The 21037-nt window shown below is 34.0% G+C and overlaps 1 protein-coding gene across 1 annotated transcript in view; it reads left to right on the forward strand.

The window, feature by feature from the left end:
* Positions 1-20815, forward strand: part of LOC133184422 (acyl-coenzyme A synthetase ACSM3, mitochondrial-like) — a 46488-nt gene extending 25673 nt beyond the window's left edge. The window contains exon 16 of the mRNA XM_061319492.1: positions 20374-20815. Within this exon, the coding sequence (XP_061175476.1) occupies positions 20374-20460 (87 nt within the window). The 3' untranslated portion in view covers positions 20461-20815. The remainder of the gene's footprint in view (positions 1-20373) is intronic.
* Positions 20816-21037: the final 222 nt, after the last annotated feature.

Here is a 21037-nt window from a genome sequence, read left to right on the forward strand (position 1 = left end):
CAAACTTAGTTGATGGGTCTTCAGAGAATGACAAGTGATAAGTAGGTCACCATGACCAACTCTCAGGTACTAATTGGCTTAGAATCATCTTGGGTTCTCAGAGTGTGAATTGGAATTTCAAGGGTTTATCTAAATATACAGGATACTTCGAGGCTTCAAATAGAAGTGATAGGTTGTACAGTTTATCAGAAGAGCGATTCAAGGCCCATGGGCCTCTTGTTTTATTTATTTATTTATTTATTTATTTTTTTTTTTTGCTGTTGTATGTAAATTCAAGAATACTATTAATTTTAACAGGTAGTCTGATAATAAACTCATTCTATCATTACTGAAAAAGTTCTTATTGTAAACTTGGAAGAAAAGGATGAGAGAGCAGTACAATTAAACCCCTGGGATTAATTATCTTGTCTGGGGCAGAAATTTTCCAGGCTTATCTTTATTTGTCACTTTAAGATAAATTAACCTTTGTCTGCAACTGATGTTTGTTTTGAAGTTAAGGTCAAGCTTGGGTGATATTTGCATTCACTGAAGGCTGGGATTTTATAAAACACATGCTTTATTCTTGTTTAAGGTAGGTCGCGGGTTTGCTTTTGTCATCAATTTTGGTACACAATTTCGACAATTCGAGCGGTTGTTTTGTGCACATTTGATTATGACGTCAGTTACGTCACAAAGGCGACGTTGTGTTGTTTCCCGTATAATTCTCTGAAAATAACTTCATTAAGGCCAACATTTTTTTATTTTCTGTTTTACAGGAATTTTTTTCAAAAATTTGAGTCGGGGGGTCGAAATAAAAATAAAAGCTCGAAATTTAAGCAGTCGGTCAGAAAAATAAAAATAAAATGAAAAAATACAATAAAAATTTTTATTTTTAATTAAGGTCGGATTTTTTTTGTATGACCTTAATTTGTTAGGAAAACAGTGTTATTTGAAAAACTTATAAATACAAAACACAGAATTGGTACTGTTAATGTATCAATGAACTATTTTAAATTTAACTTTCTCTTAGATATTTGGGGCAGGGAGTGCATTTCTAGTATTCAGCTTGCAGTTTCTAACATTAATGCAAATCAAACATACAAATCTATAGTCTTCTCTCAGTTGTCAAATATCATATTGTCACCACAGTAAACCTATAGGACTTATGTCACACCCCTCATAAACTTTTCAGAATCTTTTATTTTTCGGTATTCAGCAAATTACAAGATCTGAGGATTTTGAACTAACTCTGGCAAAGTTATGGAGAAAATACAGTGAGATGTTCAATGGATCAGCTAAAATAAATTAATTCACAGAATTCAAAGTGCACATGAGACATGATAAAAAGAAAAGTTGTATAATATTTTTTCAACGCAATTCCAATTAATATATGTAGGTGGAAAAAACGTACCACAATATCTCTGTTCAAAACATATTCAAACTTCCTCAGTCTGTAATATATTTGATATCTTTTTATCCTTATATTTTTCTTTCTGAGCATGCTAACTTTCAACATAATTGTAGAAAATACACATCTTCCCCATAGTATACACATGTAAAATACACATGACAATATTCTGTTTACTGCAGAATTTACAGATTTAATTGTTGAAACTGGTTCTAATCCACAACTTTTGAATGAAAAAAAAAGAAACCAGGTCTTCAATTGAAATAATAGTTGTAAATGCGTATCATTTACAAGAATACTTTTCCCTAGTGGTAAAAAAAAGTTGTTTTACTAAACAAGAGATATACATATACCAGTGTATACACTACATCAGCTGATATGAATACGCTGATCAACCAATGTACATTAATTTGTTACATAGCACGCAAAATTCCATAAAGCGACAAAAAGGAAATAATGTCTTGTATCAATCAAGCATATATATTTTCGTAGGTAATTTTGATTTCCAATATTTGTCATAAAACGAGTGAAACTTGTGACTCGAATTTCCTCAGTCACGCCACTTTCTAACAGTTCTACAGTGTTCTGTTGTTACTTGTAAAAGAAAATATTTTTGTCTTAAAATTAAGTTTTAAAAAATCTTCAAGACGTATTTCAATGTATTGAAGCAATTGTCAAAGATAATACGTACTCAAAACCTTTCAAAACAAGCAGTTGACAGAACCTCGATTTCTACGTGGCCCTCCGCATTACATTTGATCAAGATTACTGTTTCGTCTATTTCATTCAATCTTTCATTAAAATTTATACTTTTTTTTCTAATATATGACATTGAGACTTTTTAAACTGACTATTTAAAAACATGTGAAACCCTCCGATTCTGACATTTTGGCGCTATGCTGTGCAGTGACTATTCACGCTTCGAATACTGTGAATATATATTTACCTCAGCCAATGACAAATCGCATTTTGAAAGGCTTGTGAAAAGGTTCTTTATAATTCTTTTATTTTTTCAGTGAATATAAATAAACTATCGGCGGGATAAATAAAAATAAAACTTGAATTAGGGACTTTTATTTTTATTTCATTTTAGCCCAAATTAGGGTCGGCGCTCCCGTAAAACAGGATACAAAAAAATGTTGGCCTAAATGACAGTCTGAATGATGTGATTATGTGTAATGTCTTAGAACAAGCTAAATACGATACCAAATGAAAGGAATAATTTATATTGTAAGTATTTCTAAACTGCTTAATGTCAATCAAAATGAGTCAGCGTAAAAGTTATGGTACGCAAAAAGAAAAATATCATAAATTTCTTCAAAAACTTGAAGGGTTGTAAGTGCGCAAGTACATGTAATTTGCACCTCAAAGGGAAGTGCGTATTACACCATGTTTGCCGAGGCGAAACTTTTTCAGGATGGAATCAATCTTTAAAATTAAAAACGGATGGAACGTCATTACAGTACATGTATTTTCCTGTTATTTATTATTATTATTATTATTTCAATCATTATAATTATTATTTGTTTATTTTGTATTTGAATCTCGTGTAGTCGCTATGTATATGCAGGTTAACAAATTGTGAAATGCATTTAAAAAATAAATTTAAAAGGGCTGGGTGGTTGTGGCCATTTTCAGACTATATTGATCTCCTTTAGAAGAAGAGCTCCATATAAAGATATACAAAAATGATGAAATTTTAAAACTAAAATGTATGAAATTTTTGTTTTCCAAATGATAGTTGACAGCTTAAGATATCATATCTAAAAAATTAAGTTATATCTGATGGTTAATTTGTTGACCCCCCAGCCTCCTTAAACAAACACCCGGACTAGACCTAGATGACACTGTTAACAGTCTACAAGTACCAAATGCATTTTTTTCTATATAAGAAAAACTCTCTGTGTATAAGCTAAATGCAAGTGTTTTACATTTTGCGTATGGAAATTTGATTGAGAGAATTCGAAATTAAGAAATGTTTGAGAGATAGGGCTATATATCATCTTGCGACTAATATAGAAAGAACATTGCCGGTAACCCCCCCCCCCCCCATTTTTCTCAGTATATTGGGATGTTTTTTTTTCTTCACCGTTTTCGAATGAAGTGATCAAATTCATGTGTTATGCCCTGAAATCTTACTGAACATGAACATCATAAAAATACATGAATAAATATTTTATCACTCGCCGTGTTGTCGCTGCATGTTAATTCTAATACACGAGAAATGTTTAATATACCGTTCATTCTAATTTTGTGGGCAGAATATAAATTTCACAATAATAGTGTAAACTAGAGCCGAGCTCGTTGCAATGCAACGAATAGGTCTTCCGTCGGAGCTCCGGACAGGACATAGCGACCTTGAGTCAAGGTCATGCAACATTTTAAGGTTATAAACAATCCTGTAAGGGGCATCAACTTTCAATGTTTCAACAGTAGAAAGACAGTAAAGGAATGTAAAATTCCCCTGTCACTGAACTTGAACTTGTCCAAATAACCTTGCATCAAGCCATGACACATTCTGCAGCTGGTTAAGAGCAAACACCATCTGTATGTCACCGACATAAAAAAATTCACAGTCACGTATTCTTTCAGACTATTCATCCAAAACATCATATTCTAAGTGACTTCGAATTTAAGTCAAGGCCATTACACACTCTGGATGATATATTTATATCATCTTTTCAGTGAAATGCAAATGCATCCAATTTTTTCTATTACAAAATTATAGAACTTTTTGTTTGTTTGTTTGTATGTTGTTTAACGTCCCTCTCGAGAATTTTTCAATCATATGGAGATGCCACCAATTGCCGATGGAGATATGCAAATTTTGACCTACCGTATACTCGGCACTCATGGCCATTGAGCAGTGAGGGATCTTTTTCGTGCCAGCACCTACTGCCAGTATACGGTTTCATCCGAAGGATCGGTCTCTGCGTCCCACAGTGGGATTCGAACCTGTGACCTAAAGATCAACTCCTTAATCCACGACTCTAGAGCAGACACTCTTACCACTGCGCCACGTGGGCGACTAGACCTTTTGAATTTTGCACTTATTATATCAGTGACCTTGAACTTGCCTAAATGACCTATGCTAAGGTCAAAAACAACCTTTGAACAAATTATGAGCTTCCATTGATACTCAATGACAAAGATATACCTGAAAAAGAATATTGCACTTTTCTGTCAGTGACCTTGAACTTGCCAGAAAGACCTTGGATCAAGGTCAAAACACATTCTTCGATCATAAGCAATCTCTGTATCAAGTAAAAGCTTCCAGTGATTTTATATTACAAAGTTATAGCATGGAAAAAAATAATATTTATCTGCCAGTGACCTTGAACTTGCCGGAAAAAACCTTTGTTCAAGGTCAGGACAAACCCATCTCAGGCAATCTGAGAAAAAGTTTCCTGTGTTCATCCCACCCTTTATAGAGGATGACTGCACTTAAGGGCATGGGAAATTTGTGACAAAATAAACTTTCAAAACAAGCATTTTTCTTTTTATTGCAAGAATGGTCAACATCCAATCTACAACATTATGTAATTATGTTAAATAAAAGTGTGTATTTACGAAGTTTGAATCTGTTTTCAAAGGCAGGGGTCATCACAATTTCTTGAATCTCCGTTCGAAAATGAGGACGTCACTTTTTTACTGACCTAATACATAGTCAGTGCATGTTTGTCTATTGTTCTACGTTTAACAGTAGTTGTATATTTGCATAAATAACAATGTGTCTAAAGGAGATTAATAGACAAACATGCGCTCATGGTTAAAAAGAGAAAAAACTGCTTCTTCTTACATTCGCTCTCTGTGTTGTAACCAAGGATTGTGACATGTTGAATATTATAATTCACCACGCGATTTCTTACTTCAGGTAACTTTGTGAATACTAAATTCCATCACGTGAATTGTAAGGTAGCATGTTTTGTGCTAACTACTCTAGGACATTGTGTTCGAATTAATTTTAAGATCCGCCTTTTCAAACCGCACGAGACATTTGGAACGTCTAGACTGTGACGTCACATGACGTCGTATGTTAGCTGTATTTCCATAAACAAATTTTGAAAAGTGCAAAAATTTTAACAAAGAATGTTTAATCTACTATCTGTATGCAATTCATTGATTAAGGTGATTTTTGGTGAATTTTTAGTTGTTGTTACCGCACGAACGAAGTTAGCAGCGTTGCTATAAACAATCTAACTCCTCAGTGGTTTAATTGTGACGCCACAATCGTGAAACACGACGTTTTGTTGCAATGCAAACATGATGGACACGTGACCTTCTTAGCCAATCAAATTCTATTTTACTAGTGATTTTTCACTTGTAAGCTAGTTTCACAGAGGTATAATAAACGTTTTTTTAGACCATACATTGAAATGAATTATCATAATTTCTATAGTCGTAATTTATTAGGTTCAACTCACTGCTTTAAAGGTTCATTGTAAATGTTTTATGCCCAATTTGGATACTGAACAGGGTGTGTTTTTGAAACACTGATGCCCCCATATGGCATCTTATGGCGAAAGTTAAAGTTTCTCAAATGTACGTCAAACTCCATGGTCAAGGTCAAAAGATAAAAGAAATGTTTTTACCCAAAGAAAGGTCTTGAACAGAGAATTTACTGTGAAATATATATGAAAGCCAAAGTAGCAACAGTTTAAAAGTTATGGCCAAGGTTAATTTCTTTAAAAGGTCAAATCTCAAGGTCAAGGGGTCATAATTGTTTGTACTTGAGGGAAGGTCTTAATTGTTACAAGGAATACACATGTGGTATAAAAAAGCCTTAGTACCTACTGTTCAAAAGTTAAAACCAAGGTTAAAGTTTTTCAAAAGTAGGACATACTCAAAGGTCAAGGTAAAATGGTCAAAATTGTTGGTATACAATGACAGGCCTTGTCACAAGAAATACACCTATGAAATATGAAAGCCCTAGTACTAGCCATTCAAAAGTTGTTGTCAAGGCTAAAGTTGTTTAAAAGTCGGTCAAACTCCAAGGTCAAGGTCAAATGGTCAAACATATTTATACCCAAGGAGGAGACTTATCACAAAGGATACAGAAGTGAAGAATAAAAGCCCTAGCACCAACTGTTCAAAAGTTTTGGCCAAGGTTATAGTTTGGTAAGATTTTGCAAAAGAGGATCAAACTCCAAGTTCAAGGTCAAGAGGTCAAATATGTTGGTACCTGAAGAAAGTCATTGTTACAAGGAATACATATTAGAAATATGAAAGCAATAGTCCCAACCAATCAAATTTTATGGGCAAAGTTGAAGTTTTTGCGGACAAACAGGCTAACATAGGCTAACAGACAAATAGACCATCGGACAGGACAAAAACTGCGTATGCCCTGGGATCTTCGTTTACAACAGCATAAAAAAATGTTGGTGTCTTTGGGTTTTCGCACTGGCCTTAAATCTGAAAATCCAAAGGATTACAAGGTGCATTACTTTCACGTCATGATCTATAACGCAGAACATATTGTCTGCAAAGAGAAATATTCAATTCAGTATTTAATTAGCTATGCATAATTATCTACTAGAATGTTGTGTTCATAAGGAAATATAAAAAAAATATTTGTTTTATATTTTTCATGTAGAGATATACAGAAAATGTTTTCCAATCTTAAGTTCTATCTCAATACACATTGAAATAAAAAAAATGTGTGTGTTGGAGGGGGGGGGGGGGTCATTACATTTTTGCAGCGATTTGCCTATGTATGACCGTAGAGGAACAAAGAGTGGGGAGGGGACAAGCAGCAACTAAATCAAAATTTACATATTAAAACTACAGCAAAAGACTATTTTCAGAAAAGTCTACCCCCCCCCCCCCCCGGTACAATCCGTACAACGGACCTGTGAAAAAAAAACTGATCCTACATTCAGAGTCCCAGGGCACCAGGAAAGAGTGACAAAAAGAGAATATCAGTTTATTTCAGTCTATAAGTCGAATCAAAATATCTTTTCCTCAAGAGTCTTCTTTTTTTGAGTTCATCCCAGTGATCGTGTGATTCATTTCATTTATTTTACGTTCTGTTCTGGACTTGGAAAATGAGGACATCTTTAGGTTCCTGAGCTGGCCTTGAAGCCCGCAGAACAGATTTTATGCTTTACGATAAATTCAAATGATAAATGCAAGTTATATGTAATTCGGTATTAATTTTGTGTTGATTTTTTTATGTTGATTTCATCAAGAAATATGAAAAATCAATTTTTGAACTATACATAGTGAGGCATTTTTTGTGTGGAACGATTATTTGGGGTTTTTCACGATTTTTTCATATGGTACAGATGATGAATAAGTGCAAAAAATATAATTTGTGAAAAAATGTACAAGCCCCGAGGTTGAATATCTGGGGGTTGGGGAGGGGGGGGGGTCTAGTCCACAAGTACCTGTGGTCAAACCCGTGGAAAGCAATTTCAATTTTTTGAGGGGGGAGGGATCAAACAGAAATTTCCACAGGTACTTGAACTCGATTTTTTCCTATAGTGCACCTGATGAATAAGTGTAATAAATATAGTTTGTGGAAAAAAATGTCCCAACAAACATCGGGGATGAATTGGGGTGGGGGGGGGGTGGGGTCCTGTCCACAAGTACCTGTGGAAATTTCTTGATACATAAACAAAATTAAAAAGCATGTATAAGACATCAATTGAAGGGGAGAGCGCACGACCGTAATTAAAAGCTATATAGACTTGGAAGGAATGAACTGTCATTTGTTAAGAACTATTACCTAAACTCTTCACTTCCACATTTTCAATTACAGATTCTTGTTTTAAAAAAGCTATTTTTGTACATTTATATGTATCTATTAGATGCATAAATTATGTTATTAATCATTTTATCTTAAAGGAAAAGTAAAAATCTCAATCAAACTTGTTCCGCATATTATGCTCTCTGATTCATTACTTAACAGATGCTTAATATACATGTAAGAAGGGAAGACTGCAGGTGTGATAAATTCACAGCATGCAGCTCCAGTCTTAATTCCAACTTTGTTCCAAAATATTATTATTCAACGCGAAAAATTAGAATTAGCCGAAAGAATATTTTGAATCACTTCGGAAATGCTGCCGTAGCACCAGACGGAGTTTACAATATCGAGTGATTTTGATTGACAGGCGTAGCGCCGTTGTGCATGGATTTCGTGTACGTTATATGTACAGATTGTGTTTGAAAATAATAAACAAACAGATCTAAAGAAAAGATACTGTATAATGTACATATATTTGTTAAGAACCAGTTAATTCATGAAACGAATTTAGTCGTATTATGTGGGCCCATGTTAGATTTGACAGGTTGATTTACTAGTAGAAATTAATATTTTAATTCATTAACTTCCTTCCGTTTCGAAGAAAATGCCCGTGTAAAAACGTTGCATGATATTTCTCATCGATGTCGTGGCGTTGTTGGTGGATGAAACATGGCATGTTAGGTATCGATAGAACGGCAATTTTATAAGCTTCTGTGAGTATTATTTGTTTTTGCTAACACCTCAAAAATATACTAGTTACATGTAAGGCCGCATTTGTAGCCCCCTACAGTTTGGAGTATTTCGAACCACGTGTGTACATGCCCACAGCCAAATAAATTGCACGCGCTACATACATGTTATATGTCAGATATTTTCTAAATGTTGTTTCTTAAATGCAAGGGGTATGAAAGTAATGATTTGACAAAGCAAGAGCTAATAAGACTATCCCGGGTCCCGGTATACAATTGATCAGTATTGATCACTGTTGATGTGTACGAGTACGTGCAAGTTATGCAGTGATATATATGTCATTCTTGATAATCATGATATCTAAATATGAGTTGATTTAATTCCTTTTCACAATTTTTTTTATCATCATTATATCATTTTTGGTAGCCTACTCGTAGAATTATGACAGTTCAATGTTAATTGTTTTGCATTAAAAAAAATCACATGTGTGAAAAAAAAATACATAATTATCAGGATTATATTTTAATTACATGACAACAATTTACAATCAGGTAATTTCTGAAAGTATTATTTTGTTGGTATTTGCTTTTCTGCATGATCCGCCTCTGAGAACGCTGTTTTATAGTGTGCCTACAGAGGGGTGGGTGGGTGGGTGGTGGCTTTAATAACTTAATAAATAAACAAGAACAATCAACAAGAAAATAATTCTTTTTATTTTTGATACTTTTGGTAAACAATACCAACTAATTCGTTGTTATCTGACCGTTTTTAGCTATTTACCTGGTGATTCGAAATAGCCTGAAGTGACCTGCAATACACTCAAAAGGTGATGTAAATTTAACCCCTGTCAAGGCCGCTGTATCGTAGATAGACTCGCCGTGTAATGTAGATCTGATTTTTCATAGAATTGGCTTTCCTTTAATACCAACCATTTATAAACTTGTTAATAAAATCAATAAATAATCAATAAAATCAATAAAAAGTGATTCGGAATACCCTAAATGTATCCGTTATAAAAACAACTCATTATCAACTCAGCAGACCGATTATTTACTTAAGGAATAACTGTCTAATTTTTTGGATTCATGATGTGATCAATCGAGTGGCTTGCGTGATAATTTGCATAATCGCCGAAGGCGTTTATGCATAAAATTATCACGCAAGCCAATCGATTGATCATCGTCATGAATCCAAAAAATCTGACAGTTATTCCTTATATTTACATGCTCCTGATTCTGCAAATTCCCGTGCTAATAGCCCCGCGTCTGTCTCTATTTGTCCCGCCCCACACGTGATCTTTTTTAACCGCGCCTATCGATGAACCAGTAGATTTATGTAGAAATAAAGTATTTTTACAATTTGTAATTTTATCTCGGACAAAGACATTGGAAATGTAAATATTTCAAAATAAGCTATAAATCAATAAAATCGATTTCAGATTTAGCGATATTTTGTTGCAAAGATAATGTAAAACAGAGACGGGGAACTCTGTATTTCTCTGTATTTTAAACACTCGATATGCGATATTTGGGGCGCTTTGCATATACATGTACACTTGTACATTCAAATTCATGAAGAGCATGTTCTGTATTTGCATGCATGTATGTATGTATCTGTAAAACTTTCCGATTTTCCCGAGAATTCATCCTCACAATGTCAATTAAGGTTCCGAAATCACAATACCTTGACATTGTGAGGATGCCGAGAATTGAAAAAGTCACCTCCACTTACAATTATCATGCATGTGTACATGCAGTTTAAAACATGAGACAGAAAAATAAATTGTTGCAAACTTAATGGTTAAGTTGGCAATGAAAACGCAAAAAAATTGAAATGAATAAATGCACGGGCGATTAGGATTGATAAAAATAAGCGTGAGATAGTGTGAAATAAAATAATATGTAAGATTCGAAATGATTTCAATGTATTGTTGTGTCGAGTGTCGACAGTGAACAGGCCGGTGAAAGCGATTCAAATTCGAAATGATTTTATGCACCTGTGTTTGGAATTAAGATTAAATCAAAGATGGGATTAAGTTATCTTAAAGATTCGATATTAAATTAAAAAACCTTATGTTTCATTAATCTTTGTTTCTACACAATGGATTTTAAACGCGATCACAGATGTTTGTTTTGTTTACATGGTTTATGACCGCAGGTGGCTGGTACACTGGTGACCTCGGCAACGTGGGATCACGGGTTGTGTTACATAACTGTATGCATCGAAGTGAACATGGAGAACCTAAAATGCGTACAGTTAATGATCATTAATTATTCGATGCTTAAAGTTTAATATTACTTATATAGTTATATAGATACATTTAATTCCTTCCTTTATTTGAAGACGTTGTTCCCTTTAAAACTAAATTAAAAAAGAAAAGAAAGTTGTAAAATATAATTTATGAGTACACAGAACACGTTTAAAACCTTATTTAGAAGAAAATTAGCATTAAATACAGTAGGGTATATTATTTATAGCAAGTTTGTTTAAGTTATACACATGAAGAGTTCTGATTTACTTGCCGAATGAAAACGCTTACCTGTTTGCGGGACCTGCTTTTTACCTTCATATTACGACATATTACGCAATACTCGAACAAAACAACATTTTTATGAGATCAATAAGGTGTTAAAGAGCAACTTTAATTCCGAAAGCCATATCGAAATATTTACCGTTTTTGAGTTATAAAGCAAAAAATTTCAAGGGCTCTAGATCCCTAATTTTAGGGGCCAGCCCCTTTTAAATGATATCAAATGAAAGCTCTTGCAATTATGCACAACTTTTATTCTACATGTTTTAACAAAATATTTTTAGTTTTAAAGATATAAAGGAAAATATGTCAAAATTTTTGCTCTTTTCCGCGTTCCAACTTTTGACCCCTCTCTAGCGCCATTTTTAATGCAAAAATCAAAAAACAAAAACCGATGTGCACAACTTCAATGCTTCTTCTTTTCAAATTCAAAGGGTTTTGTGCTCCAATTATTACAGTCTCAGAGCCTTTGTCTGGAAATCGAAGGCCTAAAAATTTCAATCAAAGGGGAATAACTCGTGAACAGAAGGTAATTTCCGAATTGTATAACCGTATTCTGAGAGTGTTTTGTAAAGTCTGAAAGCTCTGAAAATTTGAACAAAATCCGTTCAGAACTGAGGAAGATATGAAGCTTCAAAGTTGGCGTCTAGGAAAAAAAAAAGAATAATAAGAACTAGAGCCGAGCTCGTTGCAGAGCAACGAATAGGTCTTCCGTTGGAGCAGTGACCTTGAGTCAAGGTCATGCCATATTCTAAGATGATAAATAATCTTTTAAGGGACTATCAACTTGCAATGCTTCGCCAGTAGAAAGACAATAAAATAATGTACGCTTTCTATTTCGTGACCTTGAACTTGTCCAGATGACCTTGCGTCAAGCCATGACACACTCTGGTTATGACGCAAACCTATCTGTGTTACCGACTTGACAAGTTAACACATGTTCTTTCAGACCACACATCCAGTAAGAGCATCTTGTTCTTAGTGACGTTGAACTTGAGTCAAGGCCATGACACAGTCTGTATGATACCAACAATACCCATTCTGAGTGTTTCCAACTTGACAAGTTTACACGTTTTTTTCATTTCGTTTCCATATAGTTGTAATTTATTACTTTTAACTCGCTGGCTTCAAATTTTATTGTATATATGTTTTATGTCCAATTTCGATATTGAAAAACGTCGGCATCTTTGAGTACGTGTACAAGGTTCATTACGTTACCCTATCACATCATGTTTTATAACGCAGACCATAAATGTATATATAGTCAGCGTTATAAAAAAAGGTTAAAAAAACCCCATTTTATTCATCAAAAATCTCTGCTTAATTATCTTTGCTGATTTCTTACAGAACTAGAGTGTACCTAGGAACGCATGTGTCTTCTGCTTTTAGCTTCATTAAAGATGTAACTAAGTCTAAAAATTATCAGCTATTTATTTGCTAAGGCATTGAATATAGTTCATGCCAAAAAAACAAAACAAAACAAAACAATCCAGGGATAGTAAGACTGCGATAGAATCTAACAATCAAATTGAAATGCAAATCCTTAACCCCTGAAAGCTAAAATGGATATTAATGAAATTTGAATAAATTTATTATAAATAATTATATATAGATTATTTAAGTACGTGATTTCAACAATCCTTCGAAAGAGGCTTCAGTCTTTCATATCAGCAATTGTCAGTCTACACCATCAATTTTGGAATACCGATCCCGTTGTATTTTCATAGACTTAAATTTCAGTTTTTGTGGTTTCTTTATTTCATACAGTGTAAAAATACATTGTCATGAGATCATAAACATGTATAACTGTTAATTATTAAACCCTTCCTCTGTAATTTCAAAAGACATAAGTTAAATTTAACCCTCCGCAGTATATTTTACAAAATAGGTCAAAGGTCAAGGTCAAGTGAACTGTAACGCTGGTATTTTTCAAATGTTTTATGACAAACAGTGCACATTCTAAATAGCATAGACTTACCTCATAAATATCAAAAAGAAGTTGTATATCGGCATTATTGGTTATTTTGAAAAGTAGGTAAAAGGTCAAGTTCAAGGATATCTAGGTCGGAAGCCATGGAAAAATACAAAAGCCATAGTGTCAAGCTATATGTGCAAATTATCAAACCCATACCTCTTACATTTCTCGAGATATAAGGTGTGACAGACGGACGGACAGCAAGACAGACGCCAGGTAAATTGATCGCTAAGTGCTGCTCTGCTCTGCAGGCGACACAAAAATGTTTGTTTGATTGTCTGTTTGTTGTTTAACGTCCCTTGAGCTGCCAGCATTTGCCAGTGGAGGGCTGCAAATTCAGACCTATGCTCGACACTCAAGGCCATTGAGCAGTGGGGGATTTTTTTCATGCCGGCACCTACTGCTAAACGGGACCTCGGTTTATACGGCCTCATCCGAAGGACCATACTCCACGTTCTGTAGTGAAATTGTTTGTTTGTTTGTGTGTTAACGTCCCCGTCGAGATTTTTCACTCATATGGAAAAACCACCACTTGCCGGTGGAGGGCTGTAAATTCGACACTCAAGGCCATTGAGCAGTGAGGGATTTTTTTCATCCCAGCACCTACTGCTACACGGGACCTCGGTTTATACGGTCTCATCCGAAGGACCAGTCTCCACGTCCCGTAGTGGAATAGTTTGTTTGTTTGTGTGTTGTTTAACGTCCCTCTCGAGATTTTTCACTCATATGGAAACGCCACCACTTGCCGGTGGAGGGCTGCAAATTCAGACCTATACTCGACACTAAAGGCAATTGAGCAGTGAGGGATCTCTTTCGTCACAGCATCTACTGCTACACGGGACCTCGGTTTATACGGTCTCATGCAAAGGACCGGTCTCCACGTCCCGCAGAGGGAGTCGAACCAACGACGTAAAGATTAACTCCTTATACTCCGCGACTCTAGAGCAAACACTCAAACCACTGCGCCACGCGGGCGACGTGGTGGTATTCGAAACCACAACTACGAATCGTACGGGTAGAAACATTTTGATAAATGTATTACAAATGTATCATTATGAAAATCATGTTCTGACTTAAGCCTGTAGAACGCAATTTCATTTTTTTCTGGGACGGGGCACAAACAATCAAATTTTTTTGATATCTAAGCAAAAAAAAAAATAAATAAATAAATAAAAATAAAAACATAATTGGGGGGGGGGGGGGCATGACCATATAGCTTTAAGCTATATAGTGACTAAGAAGGAATAACTTGTCATTTGTCAAAGTCTTTTACCTAAACTCTTCACTTTTAATTGTCAATGACAGATTCTTGTTACAAAAGTGAAAAGTATACATTTATATGTAGTACAGCTATCCATCTCATATGCATAATCTATTTAATGAATCGTTTTATCCTAAAGGGAAAGTGAAATCTCAATCAAAATTTGTCACAAATACTGGACTCTCTGATTAATTATAATATACATGTAAGAACGGATCGTCAATTAGGACTGGAGGTTTGATAAATTCACAGCATGCATCTTCAGCCTTAATTAAAACGTTATTTCGAAATATTACACTGTATCTATAAAAGCGTAAAATTAGAATTGACCTTAAGAATATTTTACACCACAGGGGAAATGCTTCCGTGGCACCAGAAGTTTACAATTTTGATTGACAGGTGTAGCGCCGTGCATGGATTTCATGTAACTATGTACAAATAAGAAATGAAGGGATCTAAAGAAAAAAGTTATTGTGATTGACATTGTAATTAAAACAGAGACAATTAACAGTAGTTTGGCTATGCTGGCCTTTCTGACATTTGAAGTAAAGTTTAAGAATAACTTATCATTGAAATGAAGTTGTAAAAGTGTATTATCAATTATTTTCATTTTCATCATTAGATGTGCTAATAAGTTTGTTATATTCAAGTCCATGTATATGTACTCCTTGTACATTTTTTTTTTGAACCGCGCGTGCAAGTGTAATTAAATAATAAAAAGTTAACATACATCTTAAATGCATGGCATTTACGTTACACAGTTCTGGACATTAGAAATAATTAAGCTTATAGTGTTGGCGATATTTTATCGTATGCTAAAAAATATGTATTACATACATGTAAAACATGTATTTTAAAAAATTCAGCACAATATAGCCGTTCAGATACTTATACATACAAAATCAGATTACATATAATATGAAATATTTTTATTGAATATTATTATCTCTTCTCTGTAAACAGGTGTGTTTTTGAAGATTGTATGTATGTATGTTGTTTTTACGTCCCATTCGAGAATTTTTCACTCATATAGAGACGTCACCATATACCGGTGAAGGGTTTCAAATTTTGACCTTTACTCGGCACTCAGGGCCATTGAGCAGTGAGGGATCTTTATCGTGCCAACGCCTGCCGTGACACGGGGCCTCGGTTTTTAAGGTCTCATCCGAAGGACCCGCAACTTTCACTTCAAAGTGCCGAGCGCATGGCGAAGGAACAGTTGCTACCCATTTTATCGACTTGGGTCTGTCGCGGCCGAGATTCGAACTCACGACCTCCCGATCACGGAGCGAGCGCTCTACCGACTGAGCTACCGTGAACGGTCTGTGTTTTGAAGAGGATATTGAAGGCGAAAAGGGGCTCGAATAGCCGCCAGTTTTTTTTTTCTTCGGAAAGCTGTACAGTTATCTTGGACGACATATCGCGTACAAGTACAGTGTACAAAACAGCAGTGAAAATAAAAATAATGAACTGAAAGTTTAATTCTCTTCTCTCAATTATTTTGTGAAACATAATTACCAACAAAGATATAAGTTTTTACCAGAGTGTATACAAAGCGACTTTTCAAGCGGTACATGAAAGCGTTTGACGCGTGACCAGGTACGTGTAATTGCTTTCAAAACATGCAAACTCAGACTACAGTATCAGGTAGCGCAGGTTGCTGGCCTGTCAATCAAATCAGCAGCTATTGTTTTATTTTTGTATGATTGTCGGGCGGTAAGTTATCGATCTTAAGCTAGGTAGATTTTGTGGGCGTTAATGGAAAATTGGGTGTTTAATAAAAAGCACATGTACTTGTCATATGCTGGAGTTACAAAACTATAGTCGACAGAGTTTTTTCACATAGCATGTTAAAAGTTGGTGTAATCATAAAGATAGGCATTTTAAAAAGAAAATAATGTAAAAGTGTTTAGCAATGCGTCTTATTGTTTTCAAAATATATCTCTTTTGAATTCTTTGTCTACAAACCTTGTGTGTCAAGTTAGAATTATCTGCAGAATTAACCACACGCAATGAATCTCCGAATTAAACACATAATAACACATAATTGAGAAATAAATCGTTTATTAAATACATGTATGCAGTTTAAAGATTAGGATTCATGAAATCGGGGACCTTTATACGTCCTTAATCAAATGTTTTGGATTTAAATTAAATCAAATTAAGATAAGAATAAATGATTTAATTGAATGATCCGGTATGATTTAAAAAATAATTTTCCGTAAATCGTGTCAGCAAAATGAATATAGAACGACAATGTTTTGTGTATGAGCACTAATAGCTGCTTCCTCGGCTAAATAATTAGGTTACATAATTGTAAACAAACACAAAACCCGGGTATATGTGAAACGCAGTTAAATACAGTAAAAGATTGATTTATTTTTTGCTAACTTTTTTTTTTAATTTAATATAGTGTATGTTTCAACATTAAACGACGAAAAGATGTTTTGTTTACGAACGCAGGTCGCTGGTTCACACGCAATGGATCTCTTCTAATTTCGGCCACAATAATTTAATAAGTATATCACCAACATGACCAACATAGATAAGATGAAATAATTTGAAAGATCCGATTTGACTAAAAAAGAAACAATTATCCGTACATAGTTGAGTTTGCAAAATAGATTTAGAACGGCAATGCCTGTTTAGTGTATGGCCACTGATCACTGGATCTAGGTCACGCGTGATCGGGGGATGGCCGGTTACGTAATTATAAACAAAAACAAACCCCGAGACGTATTGAAAATGTGTGACTCAATAATTTGGAATGAAACCACAGAACACGTAAAAACTTATTTTAAAGTAGTATTAGTATTTATTTTGGAGAGGTTTATCATTTATAGCAAGTTTATTTCAGTTATGCGCATAAAGATTTCACCTTCACTTGTCTAATGAAACTAGTTACCTGTATATGGGTCAAGCTTCTAGCTCATTTATTAAAAAAGACTCGAACAAAATAACAAGTTCACGAGATCAATAATATGTTAAAGAACAACTTTTTTAGCGACAGCTATATCGAAATATTTACCGTTTTTGAGTTATAAAACGAAAACTTTCAAGGACCCTAGATCCCTAATTTAAGGGATCAGCCCCTTTTTGGAGGTGCCAAATGAAAGACCTTAAAATTGTGCACAACTTTTATTCAACATGTCTTAACAAAATATTTTTAGTTTAAAAGATACATAGGAAAATATGTGTAAATTTTCGCGCTTTTCGGCGTTCTAATTTTTGACCCCTATCTAGCGCCATTTTGAACACAGGAATCAAAAAACAAAAATAGATGTGCACAACTTCAATGCTTCTATTATTTAAATTCGGTAGAATTTCTACTCCAGCTTTTGTAGTCTCGGAGCCTTTATCCGGAAATGAAGAGTCCTAAATTTTCATTTAAAGGGAGATATCTCAAAAGCGGAAATGGATTTTTGACATGTTTGACAGCATTCTGATAGAGTTTTGTAACGTCTATAAACCTTGCAAATTTGAGCAAAATCCGTTGAGAAATGAGCGATATATGAGGCCTCAAAGTTGGCGTCTAGAAAGGAGAAGAAAAAAAAAAGAATAATAATCTTAACCATCAGAATCAGTAGAAGGTCTTCCGTTGTGACGGAAGACCTTAATAATCTTAACCATCAGAATCAGTAGAAGGTCTCCCGCTGGAGCGGAAGACCTTAATAAATTGCTGGTCATCCTACCATGTTTCAGCAATAAGTGAAATGATGAATAAAATTACATTTTGCAACTATTTCACCTTTTAGATATTGCATATTCCAAATGTAAAGATATTTATACTCGTATGTAAACGTGATTACGTTCAACGCATGACTTTGAAGTCATAAATAACGCCATAAACGCAACATTTTGGCAATATAAAAGCAAACTTTGAAATTATTTAGCAAAAAAAACTAGCGAGAAGACATATTGATTTTTTCATCTCAATAATTTTAATTTTACCTCATCTGGATATTTTGAAATTCCTGACTAATTCGTCTACGTCTTTAAAAAGTTATCCAACCTTTTCTAAAGAAACTCTTTTCGCAAAATTGGCTTAAAAACGTCATTTTTCTATATATTTCAATAGTAAAACGTAAAAATAGTACTAGAAACTATACCGCGTTTACAGTAATACGGCAATCAAACTACGTAGACAAATTTAATAAAAATTACAGATAAAATGCTATATATTCTAAGGAACATTATATCAAATTTTCAGGATATGTTTTCTCGTAAGAATTTTTAAGCAGTAAACCCGCGACCTACCTTAAATATACATTTAATTGAGTTATTATAGATATGTTGTTTTTTTTTACTGCCTTATGTAAATACAGGGATACTCTTTACAGGTTGTTGGATATTAAGGAATTATCTTGAAATTTTATAAATACAGTTGTTATTGCATATTCTTCTTCATAATTATATTTTTTTAATTTTTGTAATCAATTAAAATTCTCATTTTGTAAGCTGCACCCTTATATTTCTACCCCTCAGCGGGGCCCTTGCTGACTGGTCAGTTTTCTAGTTAATTGAAAGAATTGTCTGTCCACTTCATCAAAATACAATGTACTATGATGTTCTCTTGCGCAGAAGATGCTCATGATTTTAAACTATACCATCTACACAAGATGATGGCCACAGGAATTTCCAATGTAGATTTTCTGTAAAAAATTTTTTTTAGTCCTTTTGGTCATGCAAAGACCATAAGAATTTGTGAAATATAGTAAAGTGTTCTTGAAAAGAAAATCAGTAAACAATTTTATTTTGTTCAAATTGCTACTCTTCTTACAGCTTTGGTCCAATTTCAATAGAATTTGGTACACAATTAGACATCAATAAGATTAATGTGCATAATTCCATATACATGTACATGTATATATATTTGAAATTTTGATTAGACTAGAGAAAATATGAATTTCTTTGAAATTCTTACAAATTCTACTCTTCCTACAGTTTTGGTATGATTTCAGTAAAATCTGGTACAAAGTAGACTCTGCAAAGATACATACATATTTTTTTTTATATATTTTGATTTCAACCAATGCTGTATCTATGGCATAAACTGAAAAAAGAAATTTCCTTTAAATTCTTTCAAAATGCTACTCCTCCTATAGTTTAGATCTAATTTCAATAAAAACTTGTTACACAAGTAGACAACACAGGATACAATGTACAAAATTCTGAATACATGTATTGGATCTTGGTTTTAACAGAGCAACCATGGTGAATAAAAGTAGAAGTTTATGTGAAATTCAGTTTTGATCTGATTTCAGTTACAATTAGACTAAACCAAGGATCATATTAGTTCTATGTATCTGTGTTGCTGTAGGAACTGAATTTCAAGTGCAGATGCTTTTGTACTATTCCTTTAGTATACAGCAAAACATGCTTATAGCAAAGTGCCAGGGACGAAACAATATTTTGATTCATTATTAATATAATTTGTTATATCCATGAAGGTAATTAAAACATGTACATGTATGTTTTAAATGTACATGGAATGAAAATCACTTCCCTTTAAGCTTGAATTCATTTTAAGTATTCCTTATAGCTTTGTTTTACTGTAAGTACAAACCAGTACAGCTTCAGTCTTATCAGAGACTAGAATTTATATACTAATTTAAAAGGGGAGTTGTGATGTTTTCTGGAACTCCTCTAGTTACCGTAAAAATGATTTATGTGTGTTTGTTGAAAACACGTATTCAAAAGTATTTGCTCTTTGTCTGCCTGGTCTGTGTCCCTAATTTATCAGAAAAAGAGTTCGATATGAACAATTTTTACAAAATTTCAGATTGACTTTGTCGATGAGCTACCTAAAACAGTGAGTGGAAAAATCCGCAGAGTTGAGCTTCGAAACAGAGAATGGGGAAGAGATTAAATGACATTAAAGTCCTGAATGTCAGCAAAAGATTTGTAAAAAAAATTTTTATGCTGACACATTTAAGTGGGTTTCAGATCATCTTATGACCTTACAAGTGGTTTCCAATAGGCATTAAAATGCATGTACATGCAGTTGCAATGAATTCATTGGCACTTTGATTGTTAATGTTCCATGAATAGTTGTATCCCTTTGGAACATAAAGTTCACTAAACTAATAATGAAGAGCATATAACCAGATACATTTCAACCAGTAAACAATTTCATTTTTTTTTCTCTCCCTCTCTATATATATTATACACCTATTTACTGGCTATGAGGACAATAGCAAGTTTATCGTTCCCCAAGACAGCAACTATTTCCCGAGGCGCAGCCTCGGGAAATAGTTGCTGTTGAGGGGAACGATAAACTTGCTATTGTCCGAATAGTCAGTAAATAAGTGTTTTATTATACCGAAGCAGTCTTTACTTGTGTTACGTCACAATCTGTATAAAACCAGAAGAGTTCCGAGATGAAAAGCGAGGGAAACAGAATGCTGCCGGTGAATAGTTTAATGACTATTTCACCATGGGCAAAT

The sequence above is a fragment of the Saccostrea echinata genome, unplaced genomic scaffold, assembly GCF_033153115.1.
Source record: "Saccostrea echinata isolate AGI-Se365-2 ecotype Australia unplaced genomic scaffold, CSIRO_AGI_Sech_v1 ptg000010l, whole genome shotgun sequence".
Classification (NCBI taxonomy): Eukaryota; Metazoa; Mollusca; class Bivalvia; order Ostreida; family Ostreidae; genus Saccostrea; species Saccostrea echinata.